Source organism: Suricata suricatta, chromosome 4 (genome assembly GCF_006229205.1).
Source record: "Suricata suricatta isolate VVHF042 chromosome 4, meerkat_22Aug2017_6uvM2_HiC, whole genome shotgun sequence".
NCBI lineage: Eukaryota > Metazoa > Chordata > Mammalia > Carnivora > Herpestidae > Suricata > Suricata suricatta.
In genome coordinates this window covers 575,701-599,932 of record NC_043703.1, presented here as the reverse complement: position 1 = coordinate 599,932, position 24,232 = coordinate 575,701, and the positions used below count along the sequence as shown (strand labels likewise).

The following is a 24,232-nucleotide window of genomic DNA, read 5'->3' as shown; positions in this document are numbered from 1 at the left end:
CCCGGGGCTCTGGGCTTGTCCCCAGCGTGTGTTCCCGCGGCGCCACCTCTGGGCCCGCGCGCGGGGCCTCTGGGGACGACGGCAGTAGAGGTCACCGGCCACAGAACTAGTAAGCGGAGGGGCGGAGTCGGGGTGACGGGCGGTGTGAACCTGCACCTCGGCCTCCCCGTGCCGCTTCAAGGAGGACCCCGCCCACAGGGGCCCCAGAGGGAAGACGGTCCTCGGCGCGGCCTCCCACACTCGCAGAGCAGCCGACACGGTGGCGGTGGGCACGTCGACATCACGGGCCGTCTGCTCTGGAGGGGACGCTGGTGCTGCGCGCCCCTCAAACAGCGACGCCGGCTTCCCTTCCTCCAGGCCCGGGCTGCCCCCCAGGAGGCCCCTCCAGCCCCGAGACCCTCCTGAGGGGCCCGCCAGCCCTCCCTTTGCCTGCTCAGTTAGCATCGTAAACCCCATTTTAAAGTGTATCAGACTGCGGACAAGCCGGACAACGGGATCCAATCCGCAGCCCGGAGCCCGGGTCAGCGCTCGGGTCGTGTGTTGAGGCTGCTTCAGGAAGGCGGCGGCTCTCCCAGGAGGCCCAGGGCCGGGCCGTGGGGGTTCCGCAGAGAAGGGCAGCCCGCAGGTGGCCTGAACCCCAGCCTGCGAGTCCCCGTGGCTGCTGGGAGCCCTTCTGAAGGTGGACTGGGGGCAGCCCTGCCCGTTCCGTGCCACCTGGGCGCCGCAGCACAGAGCCCCCTGTCGGATGGCACGGGAAGCCATGTCCCGGCCTGGCCCCTCAAGCCGGGCACACACAGCAAGAAGCAGAAGGACACTTACCAATAAAAAGCTGTTCCAAAGATCTAAAAATTTAAACCTTCCAGATAGCACTAAATTCCAGTACGCAACAGCCATTTCTAAATCTGGCAAAAAGAGAGAAAGAGCAGTTAATAAACCCCAACAGCTTCTCCCACTGCACAAAAACGTGACTACTCCTTAGCGGGCTGATAATCACTTCATCAAACTCAGCACTCTTACCGAAGAGTGCGATGAGGCCCATCCCTTACAGAACGTTCCTGAAGTGTGCGTGATCTAATCCTCTAACTTGGGGAAGTCTCTTTATAAATTTTTTTATGTTTATTTATTATTGAGACAGAGAGAAACAGGGCATGAGCAGGGGAGGGGCAGAGAGCGAGGAAGACACAGAATCCGAAGCAGCTCCAGGCTCCGTCTGAGCTGTCAGCACAGACAGCTTTCTGGGGCTTGAACCCACAAACCGTGAGATCACGACCTGAGCCGAAGTCAGTTGCTTAACCGACTGAGCCCCCCAGGAGCCCAGGAAAGTCTCTTTAAACAGGAGTCTGTGCCTTGTTACTCAGACATGTACACGATTGTCCCTAATTAACGCCGGGCTCCAAGACTCCCATTTCTGGGTACACCAGGCTTTCTCCCAACCTCACGAAGCACCTGGACACCACTCAGCTCATCAGGCAGCGTGAGAGCGAGGCTGCACACTCGCACGTGATGAACTTCAGGTTACACCACTGGTTTCCAGGGAAGGGAGGCTGTGCTTTCGCAGCGGGCGGGAGAGTGCGGCTCGGGGGGAGGGGGAAGCCACCTGAGCTGTCAGGACAGAGCAGCGCCTGGGGGCACTTTCGATGACACGTCCCTTCCCCGTCTAGGCTGGATACTGATCACAGCCCGGGCCCTCCGTTCTCCCCCCACCCGGGAGGCCGTGTCCCGGAGCTTCTACACAGACCTGCCTGCCGGGCTCGGGTGCAGGATGGGCTCCTAGGGAGCAGCGCCCCCGGCTTTAGGGCCTTGCGAGCACACGATCATAAGCCATGATTTCCGAGACGCAGATTCATTCACTGCTTCCTCTCGTTTCATACCTACTTCTCCTCGGATGCTGGATACAGCCAAGTATATTAAGAGGCTGAACTAGAGTTTCCTTGTTAAAATTGACAGCCTTTAACGGTGTGCTCTAATCCCCAGTGCTCACCACTTAGAAAGTAAAAGAACAGTTAGAATAGAATGATTTCCAAACTACATGTTCACATACCTATGTCAGGATAAACACATGAAAAGCAGACAAATAAATATTTAAGGCAACGGATTCTTTTAAATGCAAGATACCCTGACTAACCGGTTTGCAGAAAATTTTCGTCTAAATCTTGGGAGGTCCCACTTGGACACAGATGACAAAGGTAGAGCTGTAAGCGAGCCTGGCGGCTCCGTCAGCAGAGCGGGCGACTTCTGATCTCAAGATCTTGAGGTCTTGAATTACACAAACAATTATGTAAATACACAAAACTTTTTAAAAAGTAGAGCTGTAATTGGAGATTCCTAGGAAAGATCATTGCTAAAACTGGATAAGCAACGCAAAGTGCACGTAACGCCCAATTTAAATAAAACACCTACATTCCCCGTGTTTACCGGCCATTACAGGCTTCCAGTCCTAAATACCCTGGAGTCTTAATCAGAAGCAGATAGGCCAGAGGCTTCCAGGCCTGCCGGCCTGCCCTCGGCTCGCTACCTCTCGCTGCGCCTGCGCTCCAACGCTGCGCCCAGTTGCCTGTCTCTCTAAGTCTACATCCCTTGTGACTTATGGAGAGTGTTAACTGACATCTACACTAACTCAGCTCAGCGGTGACAAATCCCACATTGAGAAACGGGGGTGACCCTGGGGAGGAAAGAGAAATAACGCTGAACAGCAGACATTTAATCTGGGTCATGTTAGCTTAGTCTGGTCCTGAGAACCTTTCTTAAAAGTTCCTGATTCGCACGTTTGTGACTAAAAGTGAACGTCCACATATTCACAGTCAGTGTTATGTATGTAAAAATAACAACAAAATAACAACAGTAGAAAACCTCGAAATCGCAGAACCCAGAGCCGGAAGCAAGAAGAGTGACCCCGGCAGCCGTGAGGAGACTCCGGCCGTCACCTCTGGGAGCGGCTCTCCCGAGCAAGACCGTGTCGGAGGAAGGCGTTACTGTTTACAATCTGCTTCTCGTGTACAATTACATGATGAAAATGTCGCTTCTGTCAAAAAAGTTTTGGGTGCATATATGAAATTAGCCAATCATCATGAAACTTGACTTCCTCAAAAATCGAGATTTCTCAAAGCCAACGGATTCCAGACTCTAGCCTGTATGAAACTAATCTGAGCTTCTTACAATAAAACAAAAAGTCAGTTAACCTTATCAGAGTGACCATCACGTAAGGACAAGCCAAAGAAACATAAAATAACCAAACATAAAAGAAAACAAGCCACACAATTCTAACACATACACAGACACAGACACACAAGCTTGAAGGGAACGGAGAATAAATCTCTCTTTTCTTGATCAACCTTTCGGACTGGTGCCCACGCCTCTCGGAACTACAGGAACCCCTCTATCAACCTCTTCCAAAGACACATGGAAGACACTCTGGAAACTGCAACATCATTGTTCTGCTTTGAGTGCGTGCTCATAAAAGGATTCATCTGGTTTATTATTTATTTCGTAAGCCTTCAAAGCCCCGGTAAAACGGCGGCACTGCACTGAGCCGCTTGTACAGGCTCACGTCCTCACGAGGCTGCGGCCGACCCTGCAGGACACCTCCGGGAAGGGCGCACACACAATGCACGCATGCACGCACCACACGCACACGCACACACGCACACGCACACACCGCACAGGGGCTTCCTGCTGCAAACAGGCTTCAAAACATGAGACTCTTTGAAATATTCAAATACTCTTTGAAAGACCTTCATGAACTTCAATCAGGGACTTAGACCCTAAATGACAGCGTCCTGAAACCGCTTGGAATTAAAAGTGAACTTGGATGTGGACTACCCTCGGAAGGAAGCGGGCTGGAGGTGAGAAGGGCCCCATCCCTGCCCCACCCTCCCCGGTCCCCCCCACCCAAAGCCTGCTTGACCTGACCCAACCCAGCCCACCCACCACACCGGTCCCTGCCCCCTGCTGGTCCTGCCCCTCCCCCGCTCATGCGCGCTCTATTAAAATAAACAAACGTAAAAATGAATAAATAAAACTGACATTGTAGTTCACAAATTTAAAAAGAAACAAAAAACAAAAAATAAGGGGCACCTGGGGGGCTCAGTCAGTTAAGCGTCCGACTTCAGCCTAGGTCATGATCTCACGGTTCATGAGTTCAAGCCCCGCATCAGGCTCTGTGTTGACAGCTCGGAGCCTGGAGTTGCTTCGGATTCTGTCTGCCTCTGTCTCTTTGCCCCTCCCTGCTTGCATTGTCTCCTCTTTCTCAAAAATTAATAAACATTAAAAAATTTTTTTAATTAAAAAAAGCAGATGAAGGCATTTGTGCAGAAACAGAACTGTGAATATGTTGGAAGTTTACAAACTGTGATAGATTTTGTTCCTACAGCACACGCAGCACGAAACAAGAATGTCGAGACCAAACGACACAAACCACACGGCGTGGGTGCCCTGGGGCGCTCCCCCGCCCCGTGCTGTGTGGAGGTGGGTCCCGAGGGCCCTGAGGGCCTGGAGGCCACAGAACAGGGCAGGGCCGAGGCAAGCAGGACTTCCAGGAGGGGACAGAGGAACCGACGCGGACTTGACCCTCTGCAGCTAGTCTGACCTCTCCCCGTGTGGGTCCACGGCAGTGAGGCTCCCCAGGGCTCCCCGCCCCGAGGAGCAGCCCGCTGGGAGGTGTGAACGCCAGGAGGTGTGAGCGCACGGCACAGGGAGGAGGGGGGCGCTCCAAACCCGCGGCCGCGGCCTGTCTGCTCGCCTTGACCCGTGCTCCACGCCTCGGCCAGTTTCCGTTTATAACATGTGAGCAAGGCCACGCGTGGGCAGACGAAGACCCCTGCCCGCCACCCGGCAGGTGCTTAATAAAGCGTTTCCACCTGCCTTTCTGGCCGTGAGATAGAAGATAAGAGCCACACTGGGCGAGGAGGCCGGGCTCGCACCTGGATGTCTGGGGGGGGGGGAGGCACTGGGGCGCCGTGGCCTGCCGTCCCTGCCCCGCCACTCTGCCCCCCACCGCCCCGCGACGCTGTCCGTGCCCTGACGTTCCCACGAGCGCTGCTCTCCGCTCTGCGCCCCCACCTGAATCGCCCGGAATTCTTACGCAGCCGGGCCCGCTGCCAGCACCTCAATCTCACCTCCGCGCACCCCTGGGGGGACCCCGGCGAGCTCGTCTCCAGGCGGGAGTCACGGCCTGATGTGCCCAAAACGCCCACAATGCCCAGGGCGGCTCGGGGCCGAGTGGAGGCCACTGTGCTGCTCCCTCCCGCCGCTGGCTGCCAGGCACGGGCTGGTCCCTGCAAGGGGGCGAGGATAGACCCAGCCCAGCAGGCCGGCGTCCGTGGGCTCTTCCACTGCCAGGGCTCCGCTGGCCCTCCCCACCTCCTGCCTGGGCGGCGGGACCCTCACCCAGGCAGGCCCGGCAGGACAGCGGTCGTCTCCTTGACAAACACGCCAGGCTCCCTTTTCTCCCCGGGCCTCGGCTCTCTGGCCCACGACAAGCCTCCGATGCCAGCGGTCGCGCTGCCGCACCTTCACTCCACGGCAGGCCTATCTGCTCACCTGCCTCCTGGGGCAGGAGAAAACGCATGCCTAACTTCCCCCGCAGCACCGCCACCTGCCCAGGTTTAGGCAGAACTGTTCAAGCAAGTTCCCCAACAGGACTCACGCAGAGGCCTCTCCCCGCTCCCGGGGCAGGTGCGTACCCCGAGAGGTGGCACGCAGGCGAGAAACTGTTCACAGGGCTGACCAGCCCGGAGAGAGCCGAGCCTGACGCTACCAACAGTGACACCGAAGCACAGCTCTGGGGAGAAGCGAGTAAGGAGAAAAGCGTCTCTGCCGTGAGAACAAGAATAGTGCTTATGACAGAGGGGCCCCGCCCCTGCTCCCGGACAGGAGGGTGTGGCCCCGAGGCCCCCCACCACGGGAGAGCTGCACCCCTGCTCCGGGACAGGAGAGCCCAGCCCCTGCACCCCTGCTCCTGACAGGAGAGCCCAGCCCTTCCATCTGCACTTGCATCTGATCTGCTGCCAGGAGTCAGAGACAGAAGGGAAAAGAGTGCCTGCTGCTCACACACACCTACAGACACGTGCGGGTGATTCAGGCCCTGAAATCAATTGTTTGCAGTGGATTTTTCCATCTGTGGATTTTCAAGTCCCTTTTGGTTTCCTACCTAAAATTGGTTATTTTCTAATATTGCTTTTATGTATAAGAATTTTTCTTCAAAACATATACTTGTTTAACCCCTAAAGACCATGAAAGTCCCCTCCAAACTCATAAGATATTTTGCTGAACTAAACATGTCTGTAACGTGAAACAGAAATAAACTATATAGCACTTAGGTCGTAAAAGAAATAAAAATAAGCAGAATAAAACCCTCAATGAAACCAAAACTCACACTGAAAATTTAAGGTAAGAATTTTCCAAACAAATTTATAGTATAGCAAAGCTATCCAACTCTGAAAGAAATACTAAAATGTAACCGAAGGCACATCAGAATTGTTTTCAAGTAAGTTAACTTTAAATCTCCAGACCAGGACAGGGTTAACATGCCCCGGTCGGTCCCCACAAACATTCTGATTGTTGGTACCAATCGCTAACTTCTCTAACCCATTAGTCCTCTGTCACTGGTATGACAGGACATGGAGCATTTGCAAATTAGTTTACATTTTGAAATTTAAATATTTAAGGCCAGAAGCGGAGAGTGTCTGGGGGCGGCGGAACGAGCTGGCCCGGGCGCACATGGGGTGCCCAGTGGACAGAAACAGGGACGCTGTAGTGGCAAGAGTGACACCCGGCGGGTCCTGCCCACTTTTAGTCTCATGAAGATGTGGCTTCTTATGAATCTGGATTTTATACTCACCTAAACCCTTCTGCCCAGGGTTCTTAGCAAAGGTGAAGGTAAACTGATAAAAGTCCTTAAACTTCGCCGTGTCCTTGAGTTCCTGCTCCAGTTTCGGCAGAAGGGCCCTCAGCTTCTCTGTGCTGTCACACCTGCCGAGAGACAGTGCTGTTGTGGCTGGACAGGCGCCTCCCCGGCCCGGCTGCCCCCCGTGGCCTGCGGGCCCCCTTCTCTAGCTGAAAGGACTCCAGTGCTTCGGAACGGATGGTGGTGGTGGCCGCACGGTGCCGTGAAGATGCCAAAACCACTGACCCGTGGACTTTCAGTGGGCGAGTTCTACCGCACATGAGTCATAGCTAAGCAAAGTGGTTGTTAAAAGGAGGAAACAAAGCCCAAAACTGCTTCCCTGGCTCTGTAGGAGCCCAGCCTAATGAGCAGCTTCACCCACACACAGGCCGAGGCCCTGGGATGACACAGGGCCAGGTCGGCAAGACCCACCTCCTCAGTGAGCCGGGGGCAGGGCCCCTATGCGGGCCCGCACCGCTGCCGCCCTACACCGCTCTGCAGGAGGAAGAAAGAGCTGCAGCCACAAGCTCCTGACCCCGGGGTCACGTCCTTACGGGACCCCCGGCTCATCCAGGGCCTTACGGGGGGGGCCCGGCTTGTCTGCGTCCTTACGGGACCCCCAGCTCATCCAGGGCCTCACGGGGGCCCCAGCTCATCAGTGTCCTTACAGGGCCCCCCATTTGTGCACATCCTTACAGGGACCGGGATCATCCACGTCCTCACAGGGCCTCCGGCTCATCCAGGGCCTCACGGGGGCCCCGGCTGGTCGGCGTCCTTACAGGGCCCCCCATTTGTGCACATCCTTACAGGGACTGGGATCGTCCACGTCCTCACAGGGCCTCCGGCTCATCCAAGGCCTCACGGGGGGCCTGGCTCGTCGGCGTCCTTACAGGGGGTCCCGGCTCATTGGTGCCCTTATAGGGCCCCCTGGCTTGTCTGCATCTTTACAGGGGGCCCTGGCTTGTTGGCATCCTTACGGGGGCCAGGGCTCAGCCTTACGGTGGGCCCGGGCTCATCCACATGGGACAAAACCCAACTCTGCAGCTTGCACGTGGGGCTTTCTGGGGGCGGGGAGCGGGCAGACAGGCGAAGGGAAGGGGCACACTTACGGTGATGAGCACTGAGGAGCACACAGAACTGTAAGTCCTCACACTGTGCCCCTGACACTAATCTAGTGCTACATGAATTATCCTGGAATTTAAAACATAAATTTATTGAAAATAAATGAAATAATAAGATTGGATTTTCCTCCCAAAAGTCAGCATCCTTTAAGAGTATTAAAAAACCTTTGAGGCAGACATCTAGAATAGCAAAACATAAAATTTGTCTTCCTCATTTGACTACCCAGGAGCACAACTGCCATTGCTTCACCGATGCCCGCAGCGGAGCGGAGCGTGGGAGAGAGCAGGGGAAGTCCTGCCTCGGTGGCCACGTGCCGAGACGCAGAGGGGAGGCGCGCAGCTCCAGGGACCCTCACTGAGGCTGGCCGGCTTCCCACCTCAGGCCCCTCCTCTACGGGGCCACTCCAGCCTCTGTGCGCCCGCGTCACTCCACTCCCTGATGGTCAGCTGCCCCATTTTTGAACTTTGTAAATGAGAACCCATGGTGCGTCTGTCTGGCTTTCTGTGTTGACGTGTGCCTGTCAGGTTCACTCGCGCTGATGAGTAGCTCCCGTTGTCATTTTCACTTCCATGTAGCACCCCACTGTCTTCGTACCTTGTAACGTATACGTCTACCAATGATAAATACCCTGGCCATCTCGAGGTTTCTGGGAAGAAAGGTTAAGAAGACTTCTACTCATGTATGGGGCACACATGTAAACGTGTTAGGTTAGGCACAAGACCAAGTGGGCCCCCTGGGTCACAGGGCCCGTGAACCTCCCGTGTTGTGATATCAAGCTGTTCCCTAAGGAGACTTCCCCGCCCCACAGCCCTGGCCGGCAGTGTGCGCGAGCTCCCGTCACTCCCGTTTTCACGGGCGTGTGCAACTGTGCCTTGGGTTAGCCATTCCCCAGCTTCAGTTCACTGTGATTTTAACCTGCACTTCCTCAATGAGCAGGATCGAACACCTTGTATTTTCACTGGCAATTTGGAAATCCTCTTTTGTGAAGGGCTCGTTCAATTCTCCTGCCTGTTTTCAGTCTTTTTCTTATTGTTTTGCAGGCTTTCTATATGTGAAGGACATAAGCCTTGGTCGGCTAAGCATTGTTAAAAGTACTCTTACCCCAATGTGGACTGCATTTTCTCTTCCTTGTGGTATTTCTTGATGATCGGAAGTTATTATTTTTAGTATAATACACTGCCAGTCTTCTTCACAGTGTTTAAAACAATTTTTAAAAATGTTTAGTTATTTTTAAGAGAGACACAGGGCACAAGCGGGTAAGCGCAGAGGAAGAGGGAGACACAGAATCTGAAGCAGCTCCAGGCTCCGAGCTGTCAGCACAGAGCCCGATGCGGGGCTCGAACCCACGAACTGTGAGATCATGACCTGAGCTGAAGTTGGAGGCTTAATGGACTGAGTCACCCAGGTGCCCCAGGCTTTTTTTTTTTTTTTTAATATGTTCAAACTTCCCTCACTGCATGGTCATAAAAATATTCTCCTACATGATTTTTCTAGAGGCTTTTGTTTTTGCCTTTAGCCTTTTGCACTGACACCTACAATGCACTTGGAACTGATTTTTTATGTACTGTGAGGTAGGGATCAAGGTAAGTTCTTCTCCATATGACCAGCCAAGTCTCCCAGAACCATTTACTGAAAAGATGCCCTTCCTTGACTTCTCTGAAGTGCTGCCTTTGCCATAAATCAAATGTACCTGTACGTGCGGATTTGCTTCTTGGCTCCCACTCTATCTCAGTAGGAGTGCCAAGGCGTCTTAATTACTATGGCTTTGAACACCCTAATTATTTGAGAGAGCAAATCTTCCCCTTTTGTTTTTTAAGAACTTTTGGATGTTCTTAACTGCATTTTGCCATAAATTTTAAATGCATTTGTCAAATTACAGACATATAAAACTACTTACTAGGGTTTTGACTGAGATCACATTAAATGTGTAGATAAATTTAAGGAGAAAATACCGACTGTTCCAATCTATGAATGAGGGTTATGTCTCTATTTGCCCAGGCTTCTTGCCTTTCCTTATCTTCTCTGTGGAGGTAGCATGCATCTTTAATTAGTTTTATCCTAGGTGTTTCTTATTATTGATACTATTGAAAATGACATATATTTTTTAAATTTGTTTTGTTGCTTTGTTGCATTCAGTATTCTAAAATAAAACTGACTTTTGTTTGCTGATCTTGGGTCCTACAGTCTGGCTAAACTCACATATTTATTCTAGTATTTCACCTATGGATCAGACTAGCTACCACCACCTGTTCAATGCTTAATAAAAGTAGGCATTCATGTTCCAGTTAAGTATAATATTTCCCCTAGGATTTGGTAGAAAGGGGGAGGGATCAGATTAAATACTGTTTCTTCTGTTCTTGGTTTACTATAAGTTCTTTTTCAAAGAATTATGAATAGAATTGGATTTCTTTTAATGTTTATTTATTTTTTAGAGAGAGACACAGAACCCAAAACAGGCTCCAGGCTCTGAACTGTCAGCACAAACCCCGACATGGGGCTTAAACTCACAAACTGTGAGATCAGGACCTGAGCCAAAGTCAGATGCTTATCTGACTGAGCCATCCAAGTGCCCCTGGAATTGAATTTTTAAAAAATGCTTATTTATTTTGAGAGAGAAAGAGAGAGTGCAAGCAGAGGAGGGGCAGAGAGAGAGGGAGGGAGGCAGAAATGCAGGCAGTCTCCACACTGTCAGCAGAGCCTGACACAGGGCTAGAACTCACCGGGTCAGGATCATGACCTGAGACTAAATCAAGAGTCAGACACTAGACCCACTGAGCCACCCAGGTGCCCTTGCATGAAACTGGATTTTATCAAACCTGTTTTTAAAATGATTTTTAAAAATGCATATTCATTTATTTTGAAAGAGAGAGTGCATGCACAAATGGAAAAGGGAGGGAGAGAGAGAGGGAGAGAGAGAATCCCAAGCAGGCTCCACAATCAGAGTGGAGCCTAAGTTGGGGCTCAATCTCCCAACTGCAAGATCATGACCTGAGCAGAAATCAATACCTGGACGTTTAGTGGCCTGAGCCACCTAGGCGCCCCTCATCAAAGCCATTTTAATCCCCTCTTTTCTGTCGTTATTGTGATAAATTAGTGACTGACTTTGTAATGGTAAACGAATCTCACAATCCTGGACTGTGAAAAACTCTGCCATGATAAATTATCCTGGTTTTTTCGTTGAATTGTTTCGGGGGCTGGATTTAGTTGGCTAATAATCTAAGATTTTTGCATGTTATGCATCTTTTGATTTCTATGACTGAGAGTGGACAATAATTTTTCATTCTCAAAATATGCTTTTGAGCTTGCTTCAGCAAGGTTGTCCAGTCTGTGCTGGCCTCAAAACAAATGGGAGTGTTTCTTTCTGTACGATTCTTTAAAGAGGTTGTGTGAAGTTGGTGCTATTCTCTTGATTAAATGTTTTGTAGGATGTGCACCAATCCTGGCGAAGCATTTGCTTTTTGAAAAGATTTAAAATTATGAGTTCAAGTTCTTTAAGAGTTAGGGAGCTATTTATGTGTCCATTTCAGTAAGTCATACTTTTAAGATAATTTTTCTTTTGCATCCAGGTTTTCTTTCATGTTTACCAGCATAAAGTTGTTCGCAATACACTCTTCAACTGTTTAACGTCTATAGGGTCTGTAGTGATAGCTCTCTTTTCATGCCATATTGGTTATTTGTTACTTACTACTTTTGAAGTCTTTTCAAACAGCCTCTGGCTTTCTGGATCCTTTCTATTGACAATTTCTTTTCTACTTCCTGAAATTACTGCCTGTTTAAAAAAATGATTCCTTCTTTTAACATTCTTTGAGTTTAGTTTCTTCCTTTTTCTACTTTTTTGAGATGCATACTTTGCTCAGTGATTTTTAACTCTTCCTTCTTTCTAAAATATGCATTTAAGAGGCTGAATCCTGCAAGTTTTCAGATGTAGTGTTTTACTTATCATTCAAAATATTTTCTAATTTCCATTGTAGCCTCTTTCTAGTCCCATAAGATATATCCACATATTTCAACCTATCAAATTCTCTTTTTGTTATATTTCTACCTTAATTTTGTTATGGTCTGAAAATACACTCTATCATTTCAATCCTTTAAATTGCAACTTATTTTACGCCTCAGTTTATGGTCAATACTTACAAATGCTCTACTTGTCTTTGGAAAAGAGCATGAATTCTTCCACATCAAAGGGTATGTTCTAAATATGTCCAGTAGGCCGCCTGTTGTGATGTCGAAATGTCCTATTTCCTTACTGATTTTTCATATGATAAGGTGTGTGTGTGAAAATTCCCCACTGTGACATTTATATATTTCTCTTTGTAGTATTTATTTTTGCTTTAAGTAATCTATTGTCTTCCATGTGAAATCAACCCTTCCTCATTATGAAAGGTCCTTCATTATCTCTCGAATTCTTAAAGCTTATTTTAACATTAACATATCCACAGCAATTTTTAATGTTCACAAATTATATCAACTGCTATCCCTGAAATTTCTCTGTGCCCCGAGTTCTAGTCACATCTGTCATGAACAGAACTCAGTGGTGGTGTTGATGCTCTAAAATCCACCCAATATTTAGTGCACTTACATGAAATTAATTATGTAAATACTGACACATCTGGCGTCAAGTCCTCCATTTTGTCATGTGCTTGCTACCTGTACTGCATCACGTAATTTTCCTTGTGTTCTTTTTTTCCACATTCTTTTGGGTTGAATTCTTATTACTTTACTCTTGCTCCATTATTTAGGAATTACACATAAATCATGTCCTCTACCATTTTTGTCACGACTGTAACACACACAAAGAAAGCTGTTTTGTCCTATCTTTTGTTTAGCAGAGCTCTTACCTGTGATGAAGTCCAATTTATCAGTTTTTTTCCCTCCTTTATGGCTAGTGCTTTTTACATCTTCTCTAAAATATGTCCCTTAATATGGGTCTTAATAAAGAACTTCTCCCACATTCTGTCTAGAACTTTATGGTTCTAAGTGTCCCGTCCTGGAATGCAAGCGCCCCTCCCCGTCTCGAGACGTGGCCTGTGGCCTCCCGTGGGCACCAGGGCGGCGTGGGCTCAGGCCGACCCGGCTATTACAACACCCGTCACTGGACAGACCCTTCTCTGCCCACTGACGTAATAAATACTGACGGACGACCTGGAGATGGATGAAAAGATGAGAGGCCTTTACCCCGTGTGGCAGTAACGAGCACTGTGCGCTTCAGGGCCACGGACAGACAGGCCCGCAGAATATGACCAGAGTCCGGAAACAGACCCGCAGTACGGCCCGTTTCCTTCTTTTACAAAGATGTCAAGGGATTCCATAACGTGCATGAAGCTCATTTACAAAGCCTCCAGCCCCCGGGGAAGGCTGCAGGGTTAACGGTTAGACGCAAGTATTCCAACCACCGCTGAGAGTTAACAGCAGGAAAAAGTGCGGAAAACAGTAATAGAGCAGGCACAAAAGCCAAAGTGCTTCTGGAAGCTTAGTGCCGCTCAGACTACGAGGGCCTTTTACACCCCTGACAGCCCAGGTCGCCTCCGCAGCCCGCTGCCCGTCCAGTCACTAAGGCCGTGCTGAGCGCCTGCAGGGGGGAGGGGGGGGGGCCTTCCTCCGGACCGCCCTGCGCCACCAGCCAGCTCTGACTTAGAATCTCAAGTCACATCCCGTATCCGCCGCATAAAGAGGCATGAATTTATCTAACACATTTTGGGAGGATTCATACTCAAAATCTCTAAAATATGTTAAGTTATAACACTAATTAGGATAATAAATAGGAATTTAAAATTTTTACCTAACACATTTCTAGATAATGCCTAAGAAACGGTGGGAAGTGTTTTGACAAGAAGCACTTATTTCCCAAACATCCCCCTGGCGGCGGTTTCAGGGACGGACGGCTTGCGGTGCAGGTATGGCTCCCCAGCCTGCAGTTCCCCGCAGCTCACCCCGCCCCCGAGCGCACGGAACACGAAGTGACATGCGGCCCTCCACTGGCCCACGCATGTCTTCTCTTGATTTTTACACAACCACCAGCAATAGGGTGAGTCTTGTAGTTTATCATCTAGACAGACCAGGCTGACAAATACACCAGACTCATCAGCTTGGTGGAAAACACAGACGTTCTGTTTGCCGCGGGGCCCCAGTAAGTACACGCCTGAGGAACACGGTCACCTTGGGCTGCCAAGCTCCTTCAGTAACTAAAAATAAGGCAGCTTAGGCTGTCACCACTAAAATGTCACAGTATCAGCAAATCAGGCGACCTGGCCTTCATACCGCCCCATGAAATAGCTCAATGAGCCTAATGATGGAAAGGTATGTATGTTACGTGCTTTCACTTAATTGTTTGACTCATCTAAGTGAGAACCATCGTAAGTTATTAATGAAGCCTTTATCCCAGCCCTGGAAGTAGAACAGAGAAGTGTTACAAGCAAAAAGCAAAATAATAATTTATTGATATTTAATATAGAAACATAATAAATTATACAATTAGTGTACAATATTATGAAATAAATTCAATGGCTGAAAACAAACAAAAATACCCTGATAGTTACTGTCAATTCAAAACTGGAAGGATAAAAATTAAAAAGAAAAGTAAGTTACAAAAGGAATTAATCTGAACAAAAATATTAAATAAAACTTTACTAGAATTTAAAAGGAAATTAAAGGCTTAATAGAGCAGAGATGCAAGCAATGTGTAAAATATACACAGAAAGTAAATGAATTTGAAACTATTATTTACAGGCTGTTGAAAAATAATTAATGTTGAAAGCAGCTTCCTTTTTGCAAACGTTTAAACTGAGACCATCTTACTCACCCGAGCTCTGTCATGCCATCTACAAATTCCTTTTTGCTAAATTCACACTGTGTCGCTGCCCTGAATTTCCACGCTATGACCAGAACGCTGATGCTGGCGGGGTCCAGGTTTAAGTCATCACAGAACTGTTGAATCCCATCAATTCCAATTTTATTTTCATCTTGTGGGTCTACAGTTAAAACCAAGACAGAAAGAAGTTATGCTATTTTGAAAAATAACACGAAAATGTGTGGTTAGCATCACAGCTCTATGAGATGGCTCTAGCAAGCGGGTTTCTTTTTTTTTTTAATTAAAAAAAAGGTTTTATTTATTTTTGAGACAGAGAGAGACAGCGTGAGCTGGGGAAGGTCAGGGAGAGAGGGAGACACAGAATCTGAAGCAGGCTCCAGGCTCTAAGCTGTCAGCACAGAGCCCGACACAGGGCTCGAACCCACGAACTGTGAGGTCATGACCTGAGCCGAAGCCGGACGCTTAACCAACTGAGCCAACCAGGTGCCTCTAAAAAAAATTTTTTTTAAATATTATGTTTTTATTCCAACCCTGCCAAAGCAATAGTGAAACTGATGTTTTTCTTTTTAAAGTGATTTCATTTGCTATAATTTTAATGCTACTATACAGTATTTAGTTTTCAAAATCATTTAGTTCATGCATCCACATTTAACAGCTTAGAAATTCAGGACTCCCTGAATTTCCCCATTTTTGGTTTAGAAATGAAATTAAGGACCTTAGCATTTCTTCATCAGAAAATCTCGTAAAATCTACTAGAAAAATCTCAGTAAGACCTCACCAAACCGGGTCTAGTAATTACAGTGAGATGCCACCACAACGTGTGTGTTAGTTCTACGGGTTTACAAGGCACAACGAGAAAATCTGTAGCTTCTTTGCTCCAATGAAGATTAAGTGTGACGAACTTTCCTTCCATGGTACAAAACTCAACTTTGGTCACTTCAGGATTATACACTGCATTTTTATGGACCTGTTCTTACTGAAATGAAATGAAATGAAAATTTAAAAAAAGGAAACAAAAGAAAATACATGCTGTAAACCCAACAAGCGAAGGCCCAGGCTTCCCCCCTGCCCCGCTGTCCCTGTCCCGTGTGAAGGCGGGCGCGGCGGGCCCCGGCGCTCCTGGTCCTCACCCCTTCCTGGCCAACGCTCCCCGCGCCGGGGCCCCGGGCGAGGGCACAGGGGGCCTGCGCTGCCCTCCCCGCGTCCCGGTCACCCGCAGCGACACGGACTACCTCCACGTCCCTCTGGGGGGCCCGTCCACGTGTGGACGCCGGTCCTGACTCCGTGGTACCCGTCGTGTCCGTCGGCGGCCCCGGAGCCACAGCGGTCGGTCCGTCCCCATGTGCACCGAACCGCCCGGAACCGCACGGGGGCCAAGGCGAGGTCTCGACTACAGAAGAGCCCTCCCAGGGCGGCGCGGCGCACAGGCGGGGGACAGACACCTGCGGGGCGAGCCCCACGGCCACTGCGGCCCAAGTTACTCGGAGCGCGTCACAGCTTATCCGAAGCGATGGCTTCTCACGTTTACAGCCAACGTTCAGTTTTCAAGTACAAATCTCGTTTTACTACCACAAAGTACGTTTCTGTGCCAGGATTAAAAAAAAATGCAGTTTTTGATGTTTTCTGATCTAAATAGATTAAAATACACATATGGTATTTTCAAAAGTAAAACACGAAAATAACGGGTAAACGAGAATTTGAAGCCAAGGGAGTTATTCCGTTACAGTTAATACTTGCTTAAAATGTTTTGTTTCATTTATTTTTGAGAGACAGAGAGAGACTGAGCACCAGTGGCAGACGGGCGGAGAGAGAGGGAGACACAGAATCCGAAGCAGCTCCAGGCTCCCAGCTGTCAGCACGGAGCCCGACACGGGGCTCGAACCCATGAACCGTGAGATCATGACCTGAGCTGAAGTTGGGTGCCCAATGAGTGAGCCACCCAGATGCCCTTAAATTAATACTTGTTTAAATGAATGTTTGTGTGTTTTTTAAGTTTCAGAAATACAAGAGTAACCTTAGAAACTGCTAGAAAGGAAAAGTAAGTAAGCTCTTGACCAGTGGCTGCCCGCGACAGTGCGGACCGACACCCGATACGAAGTCTGAAAGGTTGCTGAGCCGTCTGGACGTGCACAGACCTGCGGCCAGACCTCGGCAGCGTGACCAAATCTGCACAGGGGGTGCCGCGCTAAGTGCTGGTGTCCCTAACACCCCACTGTCCCCAGTCTGCAGCGCAAAGCCTCTCTGCCAGGAGCTGCCCGGGAGCCTCCTCAACAGCCAGGCCACCACCCGGCCACACAGTGTGAGCACAGGGAGGACGTCTTTCCTCCAGGAGTTGGTCCTGCTCTTCCACAGCCTCCTCGCCCCCAGGGTGCCAGGTCATAGCAGGGACACCACGCTGCACCTGCTGGCTCTCTGCCCACAACGGGGGGGTGGGGGGTTGGCCCCGGCGCTCAGTCTGCGGACCCCGCCCGGCCACCAGGCCGGGCTCCCGTGCGGCGCAGGAGGGTCCTGCGACCCCGTGCCCGCGGCCACCCTTACCTCTGTACCTGGCATACAGCTGCTCCAGCTTCCTCCCGTCCACCGCGCTCCTCATGGGGCCTGCGCGCTGACAGGGGGCTCGCAGGGGGTCGGTGTGGCCACCGCAGGCCTCTCCCTGCCCGTGCTCTGCAGCGCGTGGCCCGGCGCCGGCCGGCCTGACGAAACGCCACAAGCTGAGGACCTTGGCCCTCGGAGACGGCTCAAGGGCACACCCTGGGACGCAAAAGCAGCAGCAGGCCGGGCAGCTGGCCCGCGGCTCGGCTTCGGTTTCCCACGGTGGCCGCCGGCACTGTCCCCGGGCCGTGGGGCTCCTCCTGGTGCAGCTTCCCTGCAGGCCCCGGACCGCAGCCTCACACCCCTCCTCGGTCAGGAAGACGCCACCATCCCCTGGAAACTGGGACGGCCGCACCTATCTGGTGACAAATATGCAAAGTGTAACCTTCAAACGACTGCGAGAACCAGCATTTTATACAAAATACATTTTAATCTCTAACCACTTCAATTTGCATAAAACCCTTTATCCCCCCCCCCCCCCCCCCCCCCCCCCGCCCCCGGCCCGGTGGCTTAAGAAAATCGTTCTTTTCCACACTTGTGGCCCTTTGATGGAATGAGGCTGGGTGTCTGACCCCAGGCAGGACCACATGCGGCCCATGGATGGGGTCCTCTTTAGCCCCAATTAAGTTGGGCTCTAATGAGGGCTGCACGATTTGGAAGCAACGTTGTTTTAGGTTTTTCCCAGTTTAAAATCAGCAGAGACACACTGATGAAAACATATACAAGTAACTAAGAATAGTGTTAGGTATAACTTACAAAAGTTCTAAAAGTGGCCATGAAAAGCCCGTTATGACTAAATGAAATAACGAGAATCACAAATATCTCTCTGTCCCTGAGCCAGGCAGGAACACAGGGCAGAGGCTGGGCAGGCAGTAAATAACAGACCGGCCAGTAACTGCACTATATATAGCGTGTAAAGAAACAAAATAGCAGCTAGCCTTCCAGACCGGGGACCTAGCCTTCTACTCTTCTAAGGAAACCTGATGAAGAGGACTTCAGAATTGAATGTGAATTGCTACTTTCTGTAAACTAACACAGACTCTATGATCTACTGGATGCAAATGCTTTACAAAGTAACACGAAGGGAAGAGTTTCACATAAAAGGGCTGATACTCTATCTTGAGCAAAAAAGGGCTGATACTCTATCTTGTGCAAAAAAGGAGGAGACGGTTTATAAAAACACACAGAAGAAGTTATGCCTTACGGAAATCCGTACGTGTAATTACAACACATAGCTGGGGAAACTGAGGAGGGCAAAAGGAGAGTCAGAGACGAGACTCCGACTGCGCACCAGACACAAGAGCTGGAAGCAGGCTGAAATTCGGCTCTGAGCCTCCTGGCCCGCCAAACACAGAAGAAAACAGGATTAGTTAGGGAATCTGTTTTCATAAGATTTAAAAACCTACCAGTGGCCGCCAGGCTCCTCCTGGCACTGAAACCCGAAAGAGTGGCCCCTGCGGCAGCTCACGGAAGGGTGACTGCAGCGTGTGCTCTTTGTGTCAGACCAACTCCTCCCCCAAGGCCAAGGGTAAGCGGTGCGGCGGCCAGAGCTGTCTGGCTTCCCTCCCTGCATGCTGAAGCCAGAAGGGCAGAGAGCAGGTCAGCAGAATGACGTGAGCCGGTTCAAACACCGCTCCCCAGATACTGTCTGGGCAGCCCAGGACCCCAAGACCACACAGGGGCTCCACCAGGACAAAAGTACTCTCACAACATCCCCAAGCCGTTATCCACTTCTCTCACTCTCACTGCAGTGAAGCAGTCACTGCATGGCTTGCAATTCTTGCAGAAGTGTAGCATAAATATGCAATAGGCTGATTATTGCTATTTTAAAATACACAAATATTTAAAACCTTTCATTGTGATTTCTAATACAACAAATACTGGTGGTTACAACTATATAAACAAAAGCTCTCTGGGGCTCCAGTAATTTTTGTTTATTTTTGAGACAGGGAGAGACACACAGAGCACCAGTGGGGGAGGGGCCGCAGCGGGGTGGGTACGGACAGAGGGTCCAAAGCAGGCTCCTTGCTGACAGCAGAGCGCCCGATGCAGGGCTCAAACTCATGAACTAGGGGTTCATGACCTTGGCTGAAGTTGGACGCTCAAGCGACTGAGCCACCAAGCGCCCCAACTCCTAAAAGCGCACAGGGGACCGTAACTAGTAAGTCTGAGAACTGCTGATCTAGTGTACCACGGGGCATTGGCCTTTTGGCTACTTAGAACAATGATTATCGATGACTTGGGGTGTTGGGTCCATTCTGGAATTTGGTGAAAATCACAGATTGTCTCTCCAGCAAAGCATGTGGTTTTGCATAAAATTTCGGGGTTTCCCCACACCACTGGAGCCTATCTATTGGTTCCTCAGAGGGTCAGGCAAGGTGAAACTCCCGTTACAAGGCCCAGGGAGCTACATCAGGGGCCACTGGTCTCTGTACCAGCTACTCAGCTCTGCTGGGTGTGGATGATGGACATGCTGTGCACCAATAAAACTTTATTCACACACAGGCAACGTTCCTGTGGGCTATGGTTTCTAATCCTGATCTAGACTCGAGGGGAATACACTGTATGCTACTTCCTGAAATTGAGCCACTGGAAAAAACTAGACGTAAAGCTTGAGGTCATATTTTCTGGTTAAGATGAAATTTAGCTAAATGAGGGCCTCCTATGCTTGGTCAGTAAGTTGACAGAAGGTAAAGCAGCATATGTTTTGAAGGCGATGGGCCCCCGGGGAGGGTGGACAGAGCCCAGGGCTCCCTCTGAAACTACACTGGAGACAGACATGTGTCCCTACCCGGGGCATCCCTCGCAATGCTCGTGACATCTGTATCGTGTTCATCGCCATCGGTGCTGCATTTTAAAATTCCGTCACGGTTGTAAAATAAAATTCGGTGTACACATACAGTGAGCTCCGGCCATAAAAAGGAACAAAGTACTGATACATGCGACATGGATGAACCTCGAAAACTGTACACCAAGTAAAAGAAGTCAGACGTGAAAGGCCGTATGTTGTGTGTTGTGTGATTCCACTTGTGTGAAGTGTCCAGATGGGCAGGTCCAGAGACAGAAAGCAGACAGGCGGTTCCCAGGGACTGGGGGGAGTGGGGAGTGGGGAGCGACTGTTCAACGGCACAGGGTTTTCCTTGAGGGTGATGACATGTTTTGGAACTGGACGGAGGCACTGATAGCACAACGCCAAGAAACTATATGTTTTAAAACAGCTAATCTCGTGGATTTTACGTGAAAACAAAATTTCAACATAGTACTCATAGAACCTCCAAGATTTTTCAACAGAGTAACGTACTGGAAGCTGACTGAATTAGTTCACCTGCATTATTACATGGTTGATGGATCTGTGCCAAGTAAATGTTGTCAGACGCCTGGAAGATTTGATGTTTGATCTTGAGGTACTTTTCCTGGTAATCACTTCTTGAAGCTTCTCCTAATATGTGACAGAATGGTTATAGCAACAGCGTAAAGGAGAATACTCTCTGAAATCTCTACAAAAAGAGATACAGGCATGTATGGGCCCCAGCCAGGCGACGGGGCTTGAACTGTTACTATGTGAGTTACCAAGTGGGGAGATGGGCAGACAGATAAACAAACGGATCCCTCCTTGATGGATTCCCAGCGCCTTACAGGTCAGATCCTGCAACCCTGAGCCTCAGAGCGGTACTAAGGTGTTGGCTTTGAATGAGCAGCAGCAGTCACAGGCCTAAGCTTAGTCAATAAGTCTGTGGCTGCAATGAAAAGGAAGTGGATTGTCAACAAATATGCAATTTGGTGTTACCCCTTGCACGTTTCTCCATAAAATAATGGCGAATAAAACAATAATCAGTAGGTCAGAATAAAGCCTATGCATGCTTCAGGTCCAAATGGACCTAAGAGACTCAAATTGGAATGTGTCAAAAAAGGAATTTTCATAAAGCTTTCTAGAAAGAAAAAAAACCCATAAACTGAAAAATTACAGGGGAAAGAAGCAAACTCTGGATCCATTAGGACAGGCTGAATCCACGTAAAATTAATAAAGGCCTATAAATTGGCAGGACCAGGGCCCATCCTTCAAGCTCTGATTGCCTCCATTGAGGCTTACTACATCAAGGAAATTAAATTAAATTCTACTTTCAAGTGTGTGTGGGGAGGGCGGTGTAAGTTCAATTGTCTTACTTTGTTAAAATACACAACATTCTTTTTTTTTTAAGTTTATTTATTTTGAGAGCACATGCCCACATGTGCAATTGTGGGAGGGGCAAAAAGAGGGAGAGACAGAATCCCAAGCAGGCTCTGCACCGTCAGTGCAGAGCCCAATGTGGGGCTCGAACTTGTAAACCGTGAGATCATGACCTGAGCCGAGATCAAAGTCAGATGCTTAGCCGACTGAGCCAGCCAGGTGCCCCAAACACAAAATTCTTGAAATAAAAATATGGACAATCCAGTAAAAAAATTAAATAAAATCTCTAAACTGTAGATAAAATCTAAAACATTTTAACTGTGACCTTGAAAAAAACCACCTACATGATTTGGGCACCAAGGTCGCCCATACACAAAATGAAAAAAAGCTATTCTTGCAATGCGCTTTCGTAGAGCCTTACACGACCAAATCTTCAGTTAGGGCCGACTTCCCAGCGGCAGCCAGGGCAACCACACGGGTCAAACTAATCACATACACGCCCTCCGGTTTTCCGCTTCAGTATGCAGCAGGCGAGGGGTGAGGTGAAAATCAAGCATCCCCTCTCACACTCTTGGACCTCCACCCAGTACAGGAGCTGCGCAGGCCTCCTGCACAGGTTCTGCTCCTGCCCACGGCCGGCCCACCGGGCCCCTTCCCTCCCCTTCTCCCTCCTCCTGCCAGGGCGGTGCAGCTGTGCCACCAGGGTCGTCCAGAAACTTCCAGTCGCACTGTCGACCGTGCTCCCTCTTGGTTTTTGAGCCAACTCTCAGTCTTGTTTCTCGGACCAGCCCTTCTTGGCCTCCGTCTGTGCTCCTTTTGCCCCTAGTTCTGCCCTCTGTCTGCTTTTTGCTGTACACATTCCTCCCAAACCATCTCCCTGCTGTTTGAAACCCTTTGACTGGCCTCCCACTACCATCAGGACAAAAGGTAACATTTTTTTCCTGTGCCCCGGAAGACCCTGCACAACCTCGGCGCCCTCCCACAGGCCACCTTCCCCCAGCTTTGTACCTTCCGGAGCCCCTGCCGGCACCTACCCTCACCCACCACCTACCTTGTTCCTCTGCCCAGAGTCCGTCTGGCTGTCCTTCCCACATCGCTCAGTCTGGAGATTTCAGCCCACTCGGCATTAGTTCCTATTACCCTGGCAAAGTCGTCCCCCCCCCCCCCCCGCCACCCCATGCCTCCCGAGAACCTGTGCCTCCCCCCAGCGCTTATTCCAACTGTAACAAAGTGGTCGTGCCTGTCTCCCCGCTAGGACAGCGGCTCCGTGAGTACCAAACCCGTGTGTGTCTGCTCCCCATCAAGCCCCCAGCACCTTGTACACGACGTTCCTTGCACAGAGAAACCTCTGAGTTGATTGAACTACCCTGGATTCCACTGCATTTCAAAACAGGCAGGTATTTCCAGAAGCCCCTCTCCTGAGCTGTACGTCTGTCTCTCCAACCAACCAACCGAGGAGATTCCTCTCTCCTTTCGTCATTACTGCGTTGATTTCCCACAGGAGCCTGCTCTTCCTTCTACAGTCCCTACTTTGGTCAATAATATCACCACCGCCTCGGAACAGTTCTGTCAAGGACCTCCCACTCCCTCTTCTCATCCTTCTCATTCCTACAGAAAACCTTTGATGTAAGTCCTCAACTCTTCCTGCCTAGATTATTACAACAGCTTCCTAGTCGGTCACCCCTGCAGTCTTGAGCCCTCTGATCCAATTCCTCCTCTCCTCTCGTCAAGACACAAGCGCGTTCACATCACACACACCTCGCCTTCTCAAAAACCTTCTATGGCTCCCCCATCAGCTCCTGGATAAACTACACCCCTCCAGCAATGCTCCCCTTCTTGATCCTCAGGTCCACCTGCTAGCCACACTGGATTCGTGCTCCTGCCCCAAAGTACTACCTGCCCCGCTTCATCCCTGGACAAGTTGCTACTTTGCCCCAAAGGTCCTGCTGCTCGTGTTTCCGCTGAAGTTCAGTCTCTTGCTCGCTCCGTGCATCCATTTCGTCAGAGATGCGTGTCTCCCCGCAGAGACCCCAGGACCCGAGGCCCAGCGGCGACCCCACCGCCCCTGTGACCTTTGCGCACAGAGCCCCCATACTCCCAGCCCCCCGACGCTCCCCGGCTCCCGCCCCCTGGTCCCCAGCCCTGGTGCTCCCCGGTCCCGGCCCTCCCGACTGCCGGCGCTCCCAGGTCCCCCGACTCCGGCCCCCGCCTCCCGGCCCCCGGATGCTCAGAAGGGGCCCGGCGGGAGGAGACACCGCGGGCCACCTACCATTCTCCCCGGCGCTCCCCAGCTTCTTGCCGACTCCGGCCGGCTGCGCAGGCACCCCGGCCCGGCCGCACGACCCTCGTCCTCGGCGTTCGCTCCCAGGACACTCGCCTGAGAAGGGGCGCAGGGGCAGGCGATAGGTCCTGCCAGGAGAACTCCATCTCCCGGCGTGCACCGGGCTTCCCAGGGGCCTACGACCCTCCCAGGCCCCGCCCCTCCCCAGCGTGCTCCGCGACGCCCCGAGGCCCACGGGACCCCATCTCCCGCGTTTCCTCTTCACTCCTACGTACACAGCGCCGCCCGACGACAATGTAACTCGCGGGCGTCGCTCCCGCCACAGACCGGTACTGCGCCGCCCGGGGGCCGACGGGACCCAGGCAGACCCTGTCCTAC

General features: G+C 50.5%; 1 protein-coding gene across 2 annotated transcripts in view; it reads right to left on the bottom strand.

Annotated features, from left to right (window-relative positions):
* DCUN1D2 (defective in cullin neddylation 1 domain containing 2) overlaps positions 1-23,977 on the bottom strand; it is a 27,386-nt gene extending 3,409 nt beyond the window's left edge. Inside the window, exons 1-6 of one of the 2 annotated variants that reach the window (XM_029936410.1) lie at positions 23,843-23,977; positions 18,812-18,979; positions 17,352-17,764; positions 14,805-14,973; positions 6,839-6,969; positions 820-902 (exon numbers count right to left, since the gene is read on the bottom strand). In XM_029936410.1, coding sequence (XP_029792270.1) covers positions 820-902; positions 6,839-6,969; positions 14,805-14,973; positions 17,352-17,406 — 438 coding nt within the window. In that variant the 5' untranslated portion in view covers positions 17,407-17,764; positions 18,812-18,979; positions 23,843-23,977. The remainder of the gene's footprint in view (positions 1-819; positions 903-6,838; positions 6,970-14,804; positions 14,974-17,351; positions 17,765-18,811; positions 18,980-23,842) is intronic. The other variant, XM_029936411.1, reaches the window with a different exon arrangement.
* Positions 23,978-24,232: the final 255 nt, after the last annotated feature.